An 18,831-nucleotide genomic window follows, 5' to 3' on the forward strand; every position below is an offset into this window, starting at 1 on the left:
ATGACAAAGACAATGAAGATGAGTGGCACAATGTTTTACTACTACGACTACTACTACTACGTTCAATATTTACAGTAACATTGAGCATATATGTCACACAACACTGGGGGAAATACTGTAAATGTTGAACGTCCTCCTGTCATTCTAAAAACTGACCCAAGGTATGATCAGAAATCAGACCCAGGCCTCTCCTGGAAGCAGCCATTTGATCGAAGCTATTATAAATGAATGTCCCATGTCTGCAATGAAGCTGCTTCCAATCGAATAACGAATCCGTACGATAGAAGTATTAAAAGATCATAAAGATCAGGGGGTTGTGGGCCATTTGACTCATGGTGCGACTCTACCACTGGGAAGCTGTTAAACACTGTAGATATTACCATATTTCTAATGGTTAGATGACTCCCACAGACATACTAACAGAAGGCCAGCAAAAACCTTTTAGTCTTGCTGCAGTGCATGCTGGGATGCTTCAACACAAATGCACCACAATAAAATGTGTGCGTCACTGAGGTTATGCTTCCGCTCGCTGGCCATGAGTTTGTTTTTAACCAAGAACCAAAAATGTTCTTAAATCATGTACACCGTTTTGTTGTGTTTTTTAAGTCATAAGAGTTTTGCTTCTTGGTGTTAATTTGGGTTAATTTGTGCTCCTAAAATATAAAACATCATCAAATGGAAATAATGTACTATTACTGTAAGAAAATCAAACAGAGAAAACAATATATTGTCCCCAAATGTATTTAATCAATATCATTCTCAACCTTTTTTGGGGGGTAGGGGACCTTTTCAGAGTGTTGCCTGCCTCTCACCCTAAGTAGCTGGGATAAGCTCCAGCAACAGTGACCCCATTAGGGATCTTGCGGTTTTTTGTAGCATTTGAACTATGGTTATAAAATAACTCAGTCAGACTGCAGGGGGCAGTACAATTTGAAATCTCCCACCATGAAACATGATTTGTGAATACAGATTGTGATCAGGACCAACATTCCTTTACTTTGTTATACCATTCACGCGTTTTTAAATACTATTAATATACTGTTATTTAGCTAAAAGAGGGATTATCACAATTCATAAAAGATGTTTGTTATTTGTTTACCTTGTCAGGACTTCACAGGGGGGAAATGTGTGTGTTTATCGATCAATAATATATATGGTGATGATCTTTAAAAAACAAAATTAAATCAAGGACTCACTCTGCATCTTGTTGTGAAGCAGTGTTTTCTGGGAGATGGAGTCTCGGCGGGCTCTCGGTGCCTGCGGTTGCAGTCCAGCTGAATGTGACTCTCACACTCGAGGTGACACGTGTAGCTGCAGTCTGGGAGACATGAAATCAGAATCAGGTGGGAACATAAGTCAGTGGAGAATAAAAACTTTCAGTGTACTCGGATTCTGACTGACTGTATGAGCAAGCGGCTCCATCTAGTGGCGATAATCAATACCGCGCCGTTGAAAATGGAACACGACAGAATAAATCATGAAATAAACTTAAACAGCTTCATCTGCAACAACAACAAAAATACACAAGTGCAACTCAGAAAGTCTAACTAAAATTCTCCAATGAAAGGACCAGAATAGCTGAACTGTTTTAGTTCACCCCACTCATCATTCTTAGCTTGAACAAATGTAAATACACTTCCCACTATAGTTCACTGACAGTCTTGGCACGTAGACCGGCTTTTAGAGGTTCACTTTATGAAGACACAATGTCCTGAATATTTGGCTCGCTTGCTTGTCTAAAAGAGCCATATTAGTGACATCTAGTGGTGGACAATTTCATCAACGTCACTGTTCATGTTTACATTTCAGAGATAACCAAACTGTGACACAACAGATGAAAGTCTAGTACAAAACAAATATATTTTAATGTTTGTCTTTTTGATCCGTTAGTTTTATAGAACGAATCTTGGAGAGAAAAAGTAAAAAATACTGGTAACTCTGTGGTCAGTATAGAAAACAATAATGATTATTGTCAAAATGTGTATATGTTTTTTGACTGGACTTAAAATTCAAGCACTGCTGCCCACTCATTTAGTCTCAGTCTGAGCAGGTAGTTGCCATGACAACATGCGGCACGATTCGAGAATATACCAATATATATATATATAGTATATATACTGTATATAACATGAACAAAAACATTTATTTTGTCTAGTTTTCTCTTTTTTTTTAATCCAGAATTTTAGAAACCAAGCCGCTGGGAAAGAAGAGCGACACAGATTGAGAGGAAAAATCCTTTCACGCCTTGGGCTGGACTTGACAGACAGATTGCTCTCGGCAAAAAGGAGAGGCTTCGGATTCAGCTCATCAGAGGTTAAGGGTCGCAGCAAGACAGAGAGGAAAAACCAAGAGGAAATGAAGAAAGGAACTCCTTTTCCTGCACTGTTCATCATCAGCCAATTAATCTCTCTTAATCAGACCCAGCGGGACGATTGTTCGTCAGACACCAAGATAAGTTTGTGATCATCTTAAAACATCTGTCGAACATATCTGCACTGGATAGGCGTCGCTGCGTAAAGTGGACACAGTCGATGAGTTTGTTTAATGCCGAGCTCTGACGCTCGTCACAATTCATCTTAACTACACTTTTCTTTTTAAACGTGTGGTGTTGATGGCTGACGGCTAACGTTCGAAACGCCCAGAGGAGGCGACGTTATTGTGAGGATGTGCCGCTGTCAGCGAGTCATGCTTTATTCCCACGGGAACCAGTGAGACGAGTCATTTTTGTCTGGAATATTTTTCAGTTGTGTGTAGACAGTAGTTCTGTGTGCTTCCACACAGCTGAAATTGAGTGAAAGTCATTATGAAATAAAAGTGATGACTACATTTTATTTACTTTTGTCCATAAGTAAAGGATTATGAAGCATGTAATGCCCAAGGAAGCTATTAATGGGTTTTAAACTAGAACTTTAGAGCATTTTAAAGTGATAAGCTTCATTCAACAGATAGAGTAGACAAATTAAAAATGAAATTAACTTAATATAACCTAAAGTAGCCAGGAAAAGTTGCCACAATAAATTAAAAACAAGTATTACACAATTAACCAGATCAATGTCCACTTCAGACTGTGACTATCCCCAACAACTCCTACACACAAAAAGCTACTGCACTGTTGTAGGAGGAATGAAAACAGCTCTAGCAGCAGCTTCGTGTCAGTGTTAAGACCAAAGTTGAGTCGAAATGAAAGAGAAAGTAAGCCGTCATGTGAAATTCTTCAGCGGTAAAAAACAAATTTCTGGATTCCCCCCAAACTTTTCAAGCAGAAGTCAACTCTTGTGTAAACTAAAAAAAAGAGAAAAGATACTGAAACAAAAACGTTGACTGTGATCAATATGATCGCATGAAACCTCCTGACTTTCCATCCTCACATGCAAGAATTACCACTTCCTTAAAAAAGTTGTTTTTGTATAAAACTCTGCTCAAAAGTACCCTTTACTTTTAAGAGCTTGAATCCCAGGATTTTCACTGCAATCACCTGATTTACTATAAATGAAGGCTTGTGGAATTATTTTGAAAATCTGTTTTTATAAGACAGTCTGGTTATATATAAATGTTTGATAGTTCTGAGCAGGACTGCATTTGGAAATTGGATTTTAAGAGGACCAAAAAAAAAGATTACCATGTTTAAGATCAAAACTTCTGTCCAAAAAGTTAGAAATCCATTGTTTATGAATGAAACCCTTTTATTAACAACTCCAGTTAACACATGTTTAAAACCTTTTGCTTGTCCCAAAGAGGCAGGATTTGCTCTTCTTCAGGTGACAGAACCTGTGGCAACTTTCACTTAACATTTAATTTTAATCAAAATAAATGTTTTCAATTAAATAAATATTATAATGAGAAGTGTTTAAATCATTATTCTTGAATAATCTGTCTTGGTTTTAAACATCAGCTTTTAGAATTTTAAGGGTTTTTGATTTCTGAAACACATTTAGAGTTCTTCAAAATGAAAATATTTTTTAGATATTTATAGTTTATGCTTTTGTTCTTTAAAATGTGTTATTTACATACCTTCACCAGTGTCAAAGTGAGTGAAAAAAGGCACAGGGTGTAATAGTATTGGGTCCGTCCCGTGGTGAGATATTATGGACAACACACATTTATATTTTTTACTTGTATTGTCGGAAATTAACATTGTGTTTCAGAGTTCGTATTGTCCATTCAAAATATTAACAAAAATATAGTCACAGACGAAATGGAGACGAAACAGCGAGCACAAATAGAGGTGGCGATTAAGTGATGATACGTTTTTTTCCCATCAACACTCATTCATTAGTGTTGTCTCAACAAGCAAGCAGGCGGTTGTGTTGTGTGTCGTCGTAGTTCACTGACATGGCGTCACAAACGTTCCATTCCAGTCCGACTGCTTCCAATTCGACACCGTCTGAAGACACCGAAGAGTCGGAGGAAGAAACATGGCGAGATACACGAGCCTAGACCAACAGTAGGGGTTGGGGTGCGGGGGGGGGGGCGGGGGGGTTCAATAAGTGGTGGTTTTCTGGACGTCCAGTGCTGCACTCGGGTCGATACCGGACCACCACGAGGGACGGCGGTATAGGAGGAGCTTCGATTTCAGTGAGTTAAATGACTTCAATTGTGCTCCCAGAAGCACGGGAACATTAAGTCTGGAGCAGATCGATCGTTATGTTCGTCTCTGGATGCGTGATTCCACCGGTGGCCAGAGTAATTTCATCGTCTGGAGCGAGCGATGCTCTCACGTGTCGTCAGAACCAGACACAGGGAGACAGAAGCTGGCGGATGTGGGTTGTTGTTTTTTTTTTGTTTTTTTTAGTGCGGGTGAGACATGGGTGGGTAGGAACACAGATTAGCAGTCTTCCTCAGGTCATGGAGGACGTCTGTGCGGAGTCAGATAGAGACATGCTGGGAGACAGCTTGGCAGTTTCCTCCTTATCAAGCCAGGAAGGGATGGGGGGGCAAGGTAGCTATAATTTGGGGTTGAGGATATTAACACGGTGGCTAATGAACCCACCGGGAGCCCTGAGGGGTTTAGAAGGGGATTAAGAGCAGCTTTGGGGGTCTTTGTAGGAACCTTAGTCAGTCCTGATCCTGCATTTAAAGCAGGTATCCATCTCCCGCTAGGAAGCTTCATCAGTATTTTAGTTTTGTCAACTCCTGATGCTTTGGGAATTGTAGCTCTCAGGCAACATCAATGACTACTTGTTGCTGTAGCTACATTTATAACTCCTGTCAGCATCTCCACCTTCCTGGTCGTGACTTCATCTCTCTGGACAAAGACTTAACCAAACAAACTGAGGGGGGTCTTAATTGGTTTTACCGTCCTGAGCTGCGAACGCATGCAGGACATTACACACTTTTTTTTGGACTCGATAGCATCGTTGCTCGACGATTTCATGGTGTAATTTCAGATGAATGCTGAAGTTGGACGTGGGTTGAAGATAGCAGTGATAGAGGGACAGTTTGCTCCAGGGAAGACGAACCAGGGCCGTCATTAAATGTGACATTTATGAGGAAAAAATTAATCCGACTTAAATGTCTGAACATTTATGCATCACTGATATCTTGTATTGTAGTCTTTTGCTCGCACACAAATTATCCCCAAAATGTATACTGACAGAACTACACTTCATGAAGTGCGTTACTATGAAAACACTTTTTTTATTATTCAAAATAACCATTTCAGGCAACATTTAAGCCCTGGTACCATTAAAAAAACAGGTTTGGCAGATATATAACATGAACAAAATCAATCCCTGCATTATTACAAAAGTCTTTGGCCCTTTTTCTCAGAATGCATATTTCATTTTAGTAAATATTCAGAATTATCATTACATACAATCTCAGATTCATACAAAGTAGTCTGTGAAATGGGTAAAGATTTTTGGATACAGATTAAGGTTCTTGTGGGACACATAAACCTGACCTGTTGAGACAAATTGGACCCCTGAGCCTTTAAACCAATTCAACCCATCGATAAGTCTATTAATTCTTAAAAAAACCCCTGATAATCTGAGTTTGGGTCGATTTTATAGTGCACGATAAACTCAAACTTTCTCGTGGGAAAACCAATGAATTCTTAGGTCAACTGCAGCATGTTAGTAAGATTGATATAATGCAATTTATTTACTTGTAATGGAAGACAATTATACTTGAAAAACAAACCTTAAATTAAGATAATCAACGCTGATATCACAGATGTTTTATGAATATGTCACAAACATATTCACCTGACACTAAACTCAAGTTTAATGTGTCGTTTCTGCATTGTTCATCTTCACTCTCGAGTGACGCCGTTGCTGTTAAAAAACCCACAGTCATGCTTCAGAGCAGCTTTTATCTTTCAGGGAATACCACCTAAAAATATCTGCCATCTTTTTTTTTTAACCGCAAGTTTTGTGACGATGCGTCGTGACGCCGCTCCGACTCCTCTGGGACATGATTTCTGTGCTGCTCACGCAAAAAAAACCCTGTGGTTGTCAATCATCGAACAGCTACTGATAATGAGCCATCAGTCTTTGTCCCGATCGATACGTCCGAGTCACTGAGCAATGTCGTTCCCATGTTGCTCCCCTCTTGCTTTCTTCTAATAATAGCACGTCTATTTAAATCCTAACTGTAAAATGCATTAGTGGGTCTTTGGGAAAAAGCTAAAAATCAATGTTTCTCCAGCAGTCAAGCTTGTCTAGGACGGTTTTAAGACTCTTTTTTTTATCTGCCAATTCAATCTTTTTTTTTATCCATTTTGTGTTTGTATCTCTGCTGCTGCACAAACGGTTTACTGGACTTTTCTCACCTTTCATACCACACATGACTTTTCACACAACCTGATGTGACACAAAAAACGCTCGGGACAGATCTGCTGATAGATGGAGAAAGGGAGGGGCGACCCAACAAACAACAAACAGAACTGACGGCGGTGCAATTTAGCTATAGGTGGACACAATGGCTAAATATTTTGGCTCTCATTCAAGAACCAGAGCCAAAACCTGCTTGGCCCGACCCTGGAAAAAAAAACCTCACCATTCGCAACACTTTTTTTTTTTTCTTCCAAAAGTGGCTCCATACCTGATGTGGGTAGCAGTGATCCATTTGAGGAGGAGCGACGGATGATTCTCAGACCGTCACTCCAGGAGCGAGATTTAGGCAACCTCTTCAGCAGCCGACCCAGTCTGCGGGACACCTGTCCGAAGCAGGCGCTGCCCACCTCCCCCTCAGAGTCCCCCTCCAGGTGGTAAGACACGCGTCCGAAGAACGACTCGCTGATCCCGAACGCATCCCTGGTCCCCATTTCGACCCCCTCCTGCACAACAGGTGCTATCTGTGCCACGGACGGGTCATGGCACCATCCTGGGCGCACCGTCCTGTGCACGTTGCCCTCGCTGGTCCTTCTGCTGAAACTCCCCTTCTCCCTGTGGGGGCTGCTCCAGCGCCAGCCTCCCCAGTGTCCCCCCTTGCCATCCCAGCGCAGCCACTCCGCCACTGGCGCCACGCTCCGAGTGAACAGACCCACTTGCTCGGCCACCCCTTCACCTTTGATCCACGACACCTGCTAAAATGCACTTTTCACCGGCGACTGCTGACATGAGTTCTGCTCCGATGCTCGATGGTTCTCGGGTAAATCACTTGCTCTCTCTCTCTCATTCTCCACTGCGGTACCCACACTCGCTGCAGTAAAACCAGGCTTAAAGAGACAGAGACCCCATACGCACCATCCCTGCCTCCCCATTCACAAATCTCCTTTTAGCCGTCTGTTGCCGAAAGTGGTTCATGCGTTCACGCCGAAACCTCAACCAAACAAGTCATAATGACGTTCCCGAACCCACACATCCGTCAACGACACTAAGAGCCCACTTCCAGAGTGACTCATCATGTCTCATCCCACTTCATATTTTTATCGGTACAAGATATCGTTTGTGTGTGTGTGTGAGAGAGAGTGAGAGATACTGGGAGAATATCTTCTGCCCTACTTCCAAAATAACACAGTACTTGTGGAGGAAGTATCGCTCTTCTCTTCTGCCCACGTAAATCATGACCCAACTATATAACACAAGTCTGTTACATAACAGTTGGATCTTAAAAATATTATATTAAATCTCCACAAACAATGACCTGTCATTGCGACCCTCAGCACCTTCCTCTGCAGGCACCATCCACCAAGGGCAAACTAAATATAGCCCACCTTTAAAACCTCCTCTGTGCTGCAGCAAGGCAGTGATGTGTGGTCAGCAATTTGCAGATATATCTTGAATTAAAAGAAATGCATGGTTGCTAATGTTTTTGCCAGCTACTTTGACACGTATACACAGCTTTACAGAAAAAATCCAAGAAGAAGCGGGGAGTCATGGGTGACAATTTAAGTAAGTAAGTAAGTAATTTTTATTTGTATAGCGCTTTTCCAGACCAGGGTCAGAAAGCGCTTAAACAATCAAACAATACTCAATAAAGTATATACTTTAAAGGTCAAGATAAAACTGATAATACAACAGGAGTTCCAGAAAATCAAGGAAAAGCCTGAACAAATAAAAAATAAAAATAAAATAATGTTATAAACAATCTTTGGGGAAATCTGATAATTATCATGTGAAATACATTTTTAATATAATTACCATTTAACACACAAACACATTTAAAAATCGTAAACACAAGTATTTTAAACTCCACGTTAAAAACGTAACATAAGATGTTTCTTAAAGGAGTCAGTAGATCATCAAACATAGAGGGAGAGGAAGATCGTTCCAAAGCTTAGGAGCAACAGCCTGGAAGGATTTCTCTCTTCTGGTCCTGAATCGTGTTCAGGAACCATCAGTAGATTCTGATCCACAGACCTCAGAGCCCGAGCTGGGGTGTAAGGCTGGATCAGATCACTGATGTAAGGAGGAGCCTGACCATGAATAGATCCGAAAGTAAGAACCAGAATTTTAAAAGTTGATCCTGAAAGAAACTGGAAGACAGTAAAGAGTTTTAAGGATCGGAGAAATGTGAGTTCTTCTACTAGAGCAGGTCAGAATTCTCGCTGCAGAGCTTTGAATCTAAAGGTCTTTAAGGTCAGTTTTTCTGCCTTTGGAAGTTGCTATATATTTGTTGAAACTGATAATCTCAGTTTAATGTTGTTGTTTTTTATAAATCCGATTATTACCGTCTGAAAGGTGTTTAGTTTCAAAAACAGATATTCTTTCTTATGTATAATTAGCATGTGACTCTTGATATGACAATACACTAGTTTCAGTCAAGTTGATTAAAAATAAATAAACTAAATAATAAAAACTTGAACTAGGAAAAATCAAATGTTGTGACAACATCTGCTGAGATAATATTGAGTTTCTAACCGAAAAGAGCTTCAAATGGAGAAATCAGCAAAATTTGGTAGAACGAGTAGTTCAGTGAGGCAACTAGTTAATCTTTACCAGAGGTTCTATACAACGGTGGGAAGTTATTGCGTAAAGATCTTTTTTTTCTGAATAAAAACATTGTATAAAAGATGCTTTGGGGAATGATTGCTCTTCCGTGATAAAATAATAAAGATAACTAGATTAACTAGCGGTCAAAAGGTGAACCATCCAAAAACACATTTGTACTTTCCTACCTCAGTCCTTGGATAAAACTTGGAATCAAAAATAAGGTCTGCACTGATCTGGCTCAAAGACAACAGCTCTGGTGTTTTGGAACAAGGAGGTCATGAGCCATTTAACAACAGCCATGTTTTTGTGCTTCATCCAATGCAAAACAGATGAGAAGGCTCTTATGGACTAAAGGAGGAGGAAAAAAGTCTCCTCTGGAGAGAGTTAAGGAATGCTATGGAACATAAATAATACACAAGAAGGGCAAGTGTTGGTCGGTGGTTTGCCTGAGAGTCTGCAGTCATCAGTAGATGACCTCAGTTAGTGGGTGACCTCACGTGGGCTAATGAACGCTTCATGAATCATCTTTTCACGGCTCAGATTGATGATGTTAACACTGTGGATTCACTCCCTTGTGGACCATGTCAAGCATAAAACCTAACTTGTCGGTATAGTTCTAAACCTGCATCGTGGAAAGAATTAAGTTGTGATGATCCCGTCGTTGAAGCGTGACGTCAACTGAACCTCAGAGCAACACGGTTTACATAACATTGTTATGCGTCTACAAACGTACAAAACAATCAAGAAGTACAAAACATCCTGACCAGAACTTCCAAGAATTAAAACAAAATAATTGTTTTATTTTTATGTTTTAATGCTTGTATGCTTTTGGCAGCTATTCATTTCTTTATTCTGATTTTCATATTTTATTGGTTTATATTTCAATACAGTGCGAGTAAAATAAAATAATTTATTTTAATTTTTTATTTACAATTAAAATGCATATATTTACGACATTTGTTCATTTTGTGTTGCAATTAAACTTCTGGTCACTAGTAGTCATTACGTCCTCCACAGCTAAAAGAAGAATGAAATCCGGGCTCCTAGATCTTGGTGATGACTAAGGACGAGAGGATACAATTGACTTCAGCCTCTTTTAAAGGTGATTTCTTTGGTTTTAAAACAAATGAATGTAGTCGAGACTTCGTTAAGAGTCATGTGGTCTGTTAATTCTGCAACTTGAGAGTCAAGTACTCGGACAATACAAATATATCCTTGTTCCTACAGTATCACGATATATTATACTGTTGTATCATGATACGTAATGTATCGCAATCATTTGCCAATACACACCCCTTTTAATGATTGTATCATGGATATCAAAGCACACAAATATGTTGTTTATTATAATTAAATATATAATATACTATCTGTGACAATAGTTTTCTATATCTGATACTAAAATAATCAATTAATCCTCCAACTGTTGATAATTCTCACACACCAGATGCTTGTCATCTATAAAGAGTGTTTGATCCTTTAATGGATTTCATTCAGCTGTTGATACGAGATTAATATTCACATGCAAATGTTTAAAATCCAGACGAGGCTGGGTTAGTGTGTGTTATAAATCTGTAATCTTCAAACACACGATATGAATTGTGTGAATATCAAACGGCAGGCGTGGAATGATGCCAGTGTGTCAGCGCGATGGTGCCACGGCAGCAGGGTGCCTTCAAAGCTTTAATTAAATATAATCTGATGTCTGATCTGTCTGCCAGTCTGTAATCCCAACCTCTAGTTTCCGCAGACATAATCCCTGGCAGGAGACACTCACAGTTTGGATTATGGAGGCGACTGTACTTCCTCTCTGGTGCTCCTTGTGTTGGAGTGTGTTGCAGTGTTATCAGCAGGGAAGTGAAGACAAAACATGGTTTCAGTTATAAATGAAGGTTACATTTGTTTTGCGGTTGTTCAAACTGTATGATCCGTCATTTTTGTGTGTTTGGAATTTTGGCTGTAATGTTGAGTTACCATATGGGTTTTCTTTAAAAAAAACAAAAAAAAACCCATCAAATTTAAGATAAACCACTATTGTAATTAATTAATTATCCTTTTATCTTATAAGGTTGTATTTTTGGTCATTTATGTGCAGTTCTGGAAGTACATCATACATTTGAAAAAGTATTCTAAAGACTTAATTGTGACCAAGTAGGTAGCATTACTCCGCGAGGCTTCTAGCATTACTCCGCGAGGGTAAGTAGTATTACTCTGAAGCCTCTGCAGTATTACTCTGCAAGGTTAAGTAGTATTAGGACGCAAGCCCATGTAGTATTACTCTACAAAGTTCTGTAGTATTAGGACGCAAGCCCATGTAGTATTACTCTACAAAGTTATGTAGTATTAGTACGCAAGCCCCTGTAGTATTAATCTGCAAGGTTCTGTAGTATTAATACGCAAGTCCCTTTAGTATTACTCTGCAAGGTTCTGTAGTATAAATACGCAAGCCCCTTTAATATTACTCTGCAAAGTTCTATAGTATTAGTACGCAAACCCCTGTAGTATTAATCTGCAAGATTCTGTAGTATTAATACGCAAGCCCCTTTAGTATTACTCTGCAAAGTTCTGTAGTATTAGTACGCAAGCCCCTTTAATATCACTCTGCAAAGTTCAGTAGTATTAGTATGCAAGCCCCTGTAGTATTACTCTACAAGGTTCTGTAGTATTAATACGCAAGCCCCTTTAATATTACTCTGCAAAAGTTCTGTAGTATTAGTATGCAAGCCCCTTTAGAATTACTCTGCAAAGTTCAGTAGTATTAGTATGCAAGCCCCTGTAGTATTACTCTACAAGGTTCTGTAGTATTAATACGCAAGCCCCTTTAGTATTACTCTGCAAAGTTCTGTATTATTAGTACGCAAGCCCCTTTAGAATTACTCTGCAAAGTTCTGTAGTAATAGTATGCAGGCCCCTTTAATATTACTCTGCAAAGTTCTGTAGTATTAGTACACAAGCCCCTTTAGTATTACTCTGCAAAGTTCTGTAGTATTAGTACGCAAGCCCCTTAATATTACTCTGCAAAGTTCAGTAGTATTAGTATGCAAGCCCCTTTAATATTACTCTACAAGGTTCTGTAGTATAAATACACAAGCCCCTTTAATATTACTCTGCAAAAGTTCTGTAGTATAAATACGCAAGCCCCTTTAGAATTGCTCTGCAAAGTTCTGTAGCATTAGTACGCAAGCACCTTTAATATTACTCTACAAGGTTCTGTAGTATAAATATGCAAGCCCCTTTAATATTACTCAGCAAAAGTTCTGTAGTATAAATACGCAAGCCCCTTTAGAATTGCTCTGCAAAGTTCTGTAGTATTAGTATGCAAGCACCTTTATAATTACTGTGCAAAGTTCTGCAGTATTAGTACGCAAGCCCCTTTAGAATTACTCTACAAGGTTCTGTAGTATAAATACGCAAGCCCCTTTAATATTACGCTGCAAAAGTTCTGTATTATTAGTATGTGAGCCCCTTTAGAATTGCTCCGCAAAGTTCTGTAGTATTAGTATGCAAGCACCTTTAGAAATACTGTGCAAAGTTATGTAGTATTAGTACGCAAGCCCCTTTAGAATTACTCTGCAAAGTTCTGTAGTATTAGTACGCAAGCCCCTTTAGTATTACTCTGCAAAGTTCTGTAGTATTAGTACGCAAGCCCCTTTAGAATTACTCTGCAAAGTTCTGTAGTATTAGTATGCAGGCCCCTTTAATATTACTCTGCAAAGTTCTGTAGTATTAGTACACAAGCCCCTTTCGTATGCAAAGTTCTATTTGTCTGGATACCTCATGGAGTAATACTACTTATACTACTGTACTTAACAACACCCCTAATGGAAAAAGGTTTCCAGATAAGGAATCAAATCTGCACCACTTAAGTAAAGTGATATTTCAGAGTTTCCAAACATTCCCAAATGTTCAAGCCCTTCTTATTTTACCATGTACAATTATGCAGTCAGCAGCAGCAGCAGTGAGAAGCCATACAATTGAATGACAAAACCGTTCATGTCAAAACTCATCATGTGTTAGTGAAACAGTTGTACCCGTTCATTTCATTTCATTTCAGTGAGTTACTGTGAGAAGAAAGAATCAAACTGATGACAACCAAGCCGGCGTTTATGAGTCACATTAGTTTGCAGGAACTAATCCTACATCAATGACACATGCGGTCTTTGAGGACAATTTTAAAAAAAAGAGAGTAATACTATAAAATGAGTTTTTAAGCTCATAGACTTCTAAACTGTCTGCATGACGACATTAGTATTTTATGAGTCACTGTGTTTGTTTTTATAAGCTACTCTCAACACACTCCAGGGAGCAATAAACAAACAAGGATTTCACACCAAAAAGAGGTTTGATTGACAGCCTGTGTACTAGGATGAGGCATCCTAACATCACCCCCCCACTGAGGCCGAGTCCTCCCAGGGGTGACATAACTGCTGGTCCGACACAGAGCGGGGGGGTGGGGGGTGTAGCGCGAGCGGACAAAAGACATGGAATGATAGCTGTTTACGGTCGCTGCTGCTTTGTTGCTCCCTGTCATTTGCAGGGTGTAGTTGAAAGGAGATTGTTTTCGCTTCTCTATTTCGGTAGTTTTCGGTCGTTTCCGACCACGAGAAAAGGACGGTGGTCAGAGCCGGAGGGCACAGGAGAGCTTGTCCGTGATGTGCCACAAAGAAAAACCCATGACTTGTTCCTTGTGAGAACTGTGCTCCAGTAATCTCGACTCTCGCTCCAGTGGGCTCCAGCTGATAAGTCAGTGAGTCGGACAGCTCCGCAGTGCAGGACCGACTCATGAGCTCTCACCCTTCCATCCCTGCTGCCCTCGCGTGTCACCCCCTCGCTCTTATATCATCCATGCACTTGAGAAAACGTTCAGCTCACAACAAAACTAAGGTTTTTATTGCATTAACGTGTCCTCGGTTTGTTCTTTTGTTCTCTCTCTTCAGCTGCTTTATCGCTCTGGAACCACGGTGACACAATGCCAACTCAGCAACACACACTTGCACACACACATACACACACACACACCGCTTGAACACTCGGCACACAATTAGATTAAGACGCAATAACGGGTTTCAAACACACACACACCGGCCTCAGCTCGCTCGTCCGGCACATACATGTTGACTTTTTTTTGCTTAAGAATCTCAGTCCATGAATATCACTTTCATCCGCTGCCGACAAAAGACGCCTCTGGAGGCGAAGCTGCGAAGACGAGATAATGTGCTTAGCATGATGACTTTTGTTTCTGGAGGAGGAGGTTTTACAACGTCCTTCGCTGTCATTCAGGAAAAAAAAAGGGAACATAATTATGCGAGCAGGACCGTAGCTGAAGGCAATGGAAGACCTCGGAATATGTTAGAGGAATTATGTTTTTAACAATATTTGAGAGCCTTTTTTTAAAAAAAAAAAGATGATTTATTCTGCACAAGGTTTATCTAAATGACAACTGAAGTAAGTAATTGTAATTTATAAAGCGCTTTTTCAGACCAGGGTCACAAAGCGCTTAAACAATCAAAACAATACTCAAAATGATATCTTGAAAAATAAGACAACATTTATTAGGATATTTCCCTTTATTTTCATTCATTTATTTATTTAAAACACTTGGTTATGAAAATATTAAACAAAGTGTTCACAGTGAAGATACAAATTCATATTAAATAGAATAAATATTACGAGTTGGAAAAGTAGGCCAAAATTAAATTGTATATTTAAGTAAGTAAATAAGTAATTTTTATTTGTATAGCGCTTTTCCAGACCAGGGTCACAAAGCGCTTAAACAATCAAAACAATATTCAATAAAATATATATTTTAAAGATCAAGATAAAACTGATAACACAACAGAAGTTCCAGAAAATCAAGGAAAAGCCTGAACAAATAGAAACGTCTTAAGATGTTTTGAAAGGAGTCGGTAGAAAAAGAACAGTTCTGACGAGTCTAAATCCTATATTATCTATTCATTATTTGGCCCAACGTTTTTTAAAACAAAAATTATCTTCCAAGTCTGCTTATCATTTTGAGCGAGACATATAGACGTCCAGATAACACGTACTTGATCATTTGGCCTCGAGTTTTGACACTCTGCCAAAGAAAAGAGCAAAACATGCAAATGATAGTTAACTTGAATACTATGATTATGATCATCTGCTGCGTGACGTCACCTAAAGAAACATGCATTTGTATTAAGAACAGGCCATTATGCAGACTTGTTATAAATAATGATTTTATAAAGCGTTTTATTTTATTTGTTACACGTAGCATCGTATAATGGACATAATTCTACGGTCAAAATATTAAAACTTGGTTTCAAAATATGATAATTGATCGTGAATAATCCTCTATATGACATGAATAAATGGTCTCTTAGTAAAATACTCAAAGGTTTAAGATTTATCTTTAAAAACATAACAAGAGTTATGTCATTTACATTTTAATGGATATTCTTTTCCCATTTTGTACTGCGGACCAGTTATATGTCAACATTATATTCACAGACTTATCTTCAGATAGAAAAAGTGAAACATAAAAATCATAAAACTGGATTAACAAGAGCTGTGGACTGAAGATTTTTGTGTTTCCATCCATGTATATTGGATTGTACACCAACAATGTACCCTATGTGCATCCTAGTTTTCAAGAGACTGTCAGTGTGAGCTCAAGTTTGAGGGTTTTTTTTCATTGTTCATGTGAAATGAGTCTGAAACATGAATTTTGTTTCCAAAGAGTTTGTGTTTTACTCACTTTCACTATTCACAGGTTTATTATTTTTAGTTAAATTGACTGAAAACTTGCTTTTTGATGTGTCAATAGTCACAGGCTATAGTTTTGTCAGAGAAATTCTGTTTTTTTCATAGTAAAACATCATAAAAACATCATAATAATGATCAATAGAACAGAAAATATAGCAATTGTTTAAAAGTATGTGTGGCCTGAAGACGCACAGAACAAACGCCTCACCAGTACCAGTCACTGACACGGGGGCTTTAAAGTACATTTTGACACATTTCAACATTTTAATAAATACTTTTTTAAGTACTGTTAAGCAATAGTACAGTGACATTCAACAGAACTACTACATGTCGTCAGTGAGGGATGCACTAAAACCTTAAATCCCTGATAAAAACACCAGATATACTGTATTTTGGGTGTCATTGAACGCATCATGTACTCACTCTGACACTCCAGCGCCTGTGAGGTGACCAGTCTCCCGCACGCGTCACACCAGTCCTGCGCCACGGGCCTGGCCTCGAACCTGTGACCTTCTCCCGTCTCGCTCCTCACCCGGGGGTCCATCATCGCCCCCCGCGGGAAGATGCTCCAGGCCTCCCGACGGTGCGGCTCGCTGCGCGCCAGCCTCACCACTCCTGTCCTGCCCTGCGTGACTCGCTCCAGCGGAGGACCGCCGAGGTGGTTCTGGTCCAGAACCAGGCCGGACTCGACGCTCTGTTCGCGGCTGAGGAGCGTGTTCCGCTGCCGCCTGTGAGCGCCGGTCGTCCCGGGGGTCTCTCCGCTGCGACCACCTGAGGCGTCTCTGTCCGGTGTCCGTGACGCGACCGGGGTCACCGGAGCCGCGCACGGTACCGGTGCCGCCGTGACGCGCGCTTCCGAGTCTCTCTTGACGTCAGTGGGTCCAGAACCTCTGCGGAACATCATCCTCTCCCAGGAGGACTTCCTCGGCAGCGGGACTTTCTTCCTGCCGCCCGTCGCTTTAAACACCCGCAGTAACGGTTCCGAGTCCAGCCGGTGCGAGCCCACGACACTCACGGACGCCATGGTTCCGTCCAAGCGTGTGTGTGTGTGTGTTTTCGTGTGTGTGAGTGTGTGTGTTGTTGTCGGTCTCGAGCTCGTGCTCCGACTGTAAACTCCGCGCCAACGTGTAGTGGTGACGTCACGAAGCAGCTTTTAAAAGGGCCGCGTGCACGCCGCCCCCCCCTTTCGTGTGCGCGCTGATCCCCCCCCCCCCCGCCCGCTCTGATTTGTGAGCTCGCAGCCAATCACGGACGTTTGTCAAGTTGACAATTACAAATAAAGGTTAAGATGTTGAAACTTTTTTTTTTATATAGTTTTGTTTGAGAGAAAAATCACAGGATAAGAAGGAAAACACGGTTCATGTGAACAAGTTTCATCACGTGTATGAATTTTAGTCAAGAATTAACTAAATAAATACTATTAAAATCATGTTTTTTCTTTTAAAGTACGACTCTGTGCTCATCTTTCTAAACCCTCCAGTAATGATTGATCAGTGCCAGAATAAATGGTGAAGACACAACACAAGTTAATGTATTATTTATTTAATAAAGATATTATTTATTTATAAATAAATACTCGTGGATGGCTTTTAAATTTAATTAAAATTCTCTTAACTCAGTAGCTGGAACTTGAAAGAATGAATGAGAATATGTTTAAATGTTTTTACGAATACTATTTTCTACAATACATTTCAAAGTTTCGTGATTGAATAAACATTTGTTCATGTACGTTTTTCGTCGTTGAAAAAAAAAAGCATCTTAAGATAATTATATTTTTCATGTTGACTGAACTTAAACAACAAACGGACAATAAAGTATATTTATTATACTTTAACTATTTTTTTTATTTACTCACTTAGCAAAGTAAGATACCAATGTATCTATCTTCACTTGTTAAAATAAACCGTTTTAATTAACATAAATGTATAATACATTTTAGAAAAAGGGAAGGTTTTGTTGTGTTTTTGGAGCATATTGATTTAAAAAAGGATATAAATAACTATTTCTAATAAAACTCTCCATTTGTATCAGTACCATTGACGCATATTTATTTTATGATGTAACAAATTGCATCATTATTTGAGTATATTTTTTAGGTCCCTGGTGGAGAAAACTCTTTCTGTCATACATCAAATCTATATTTAAATACGCTTTTGTTGTAAAACTGTAGTTAAAAAAACACCTTTTCATCAAATAAAGCTCTTCTTGAACGACTTAATCAGTGCTTCTGATAACTCCGTCATCTCTGTGGGCTTTTTAAACTTTCCACGAGCACGTCACGGGTGACACTGAACCACAGTGAGAAGAAAACCCATGAGGACGCCCACACCGAGAGAGACCTTTACTCCCTGATCCGGCTCATACGAGACCGTCTGTCTTTTTGGTGAAGAGTGAAAGCTGACATGACATCATCACTGTTGTGATCTAATATTGACAGGAAAGAGTGAATCATACCTTTTTTCTAATGTCACCCACAAGAAGGCGAGAGAATACTGAAGTCAAACATTCCTGCTGCTGTGTTTACCTTGAAGAATCAGAAACTTCTCTTGATTGTATCAGCTGTAAAAACTGACACAATCACTGGCAGGAAACGAAATCAAAAGGTCTGATAAAAGGAAACGCTCTGAAGAAAAGCTTTTCCTCGTTGAAAGAGAAACTAAAACGCTGACTCCCCGTCTGTCGTTTACTGCCGCCATCATTTTTAAAGGCT

The 18,831-nt window shown here is 39.6% G+C and overlaps 1 protein-coding gene across 1 annotated transcript in view; it reads right to left on the reverse strand.

Annotated features, from left to right (window-relative positions):
* rassf5 (Ras association domain family member 5) overlaps nucleotides 1–17,211 on the reverse strand; it is a 31,490-nt gene extending 14,279 nt beyond the window's left edge. The window contains exons 1-2 of the mRNA XM_087801264.1: nucleotides 16,545–17,211; nucleotides 1,197–1,318 (exon numbers count right to left, since the gene is read on the reverse strand). Coding sequence (XP_087657390.1) covers nucleotides 1,197–1,318; nucleotides 16,545–17,145 — 723 coding nt within the window. The 5' untranslated portion in view covers nucleotides 17,146–17,211. The remainder of the gene's footprint in view (nucleotides 1–1,196; nucleotides 1,319–16,544) is intronic.
* Between the last annotated feature and the right edge of the window lie 1,620 nt (nucleotides 17,212–18,831).

Source organism: Callionymus lyra, chromosome 10 (assembly GCF_982586985.1).
Source record: "Callionymus lyra chromosome 10, fCalLyr1.hap1.1, whole genome shotgun sequence".
NCBI lineage: Eukaryota > Metazoa > Chordata > Actinopteri > Syngnathiformes > Callionymidae > Callionymus > Callionymus lyra.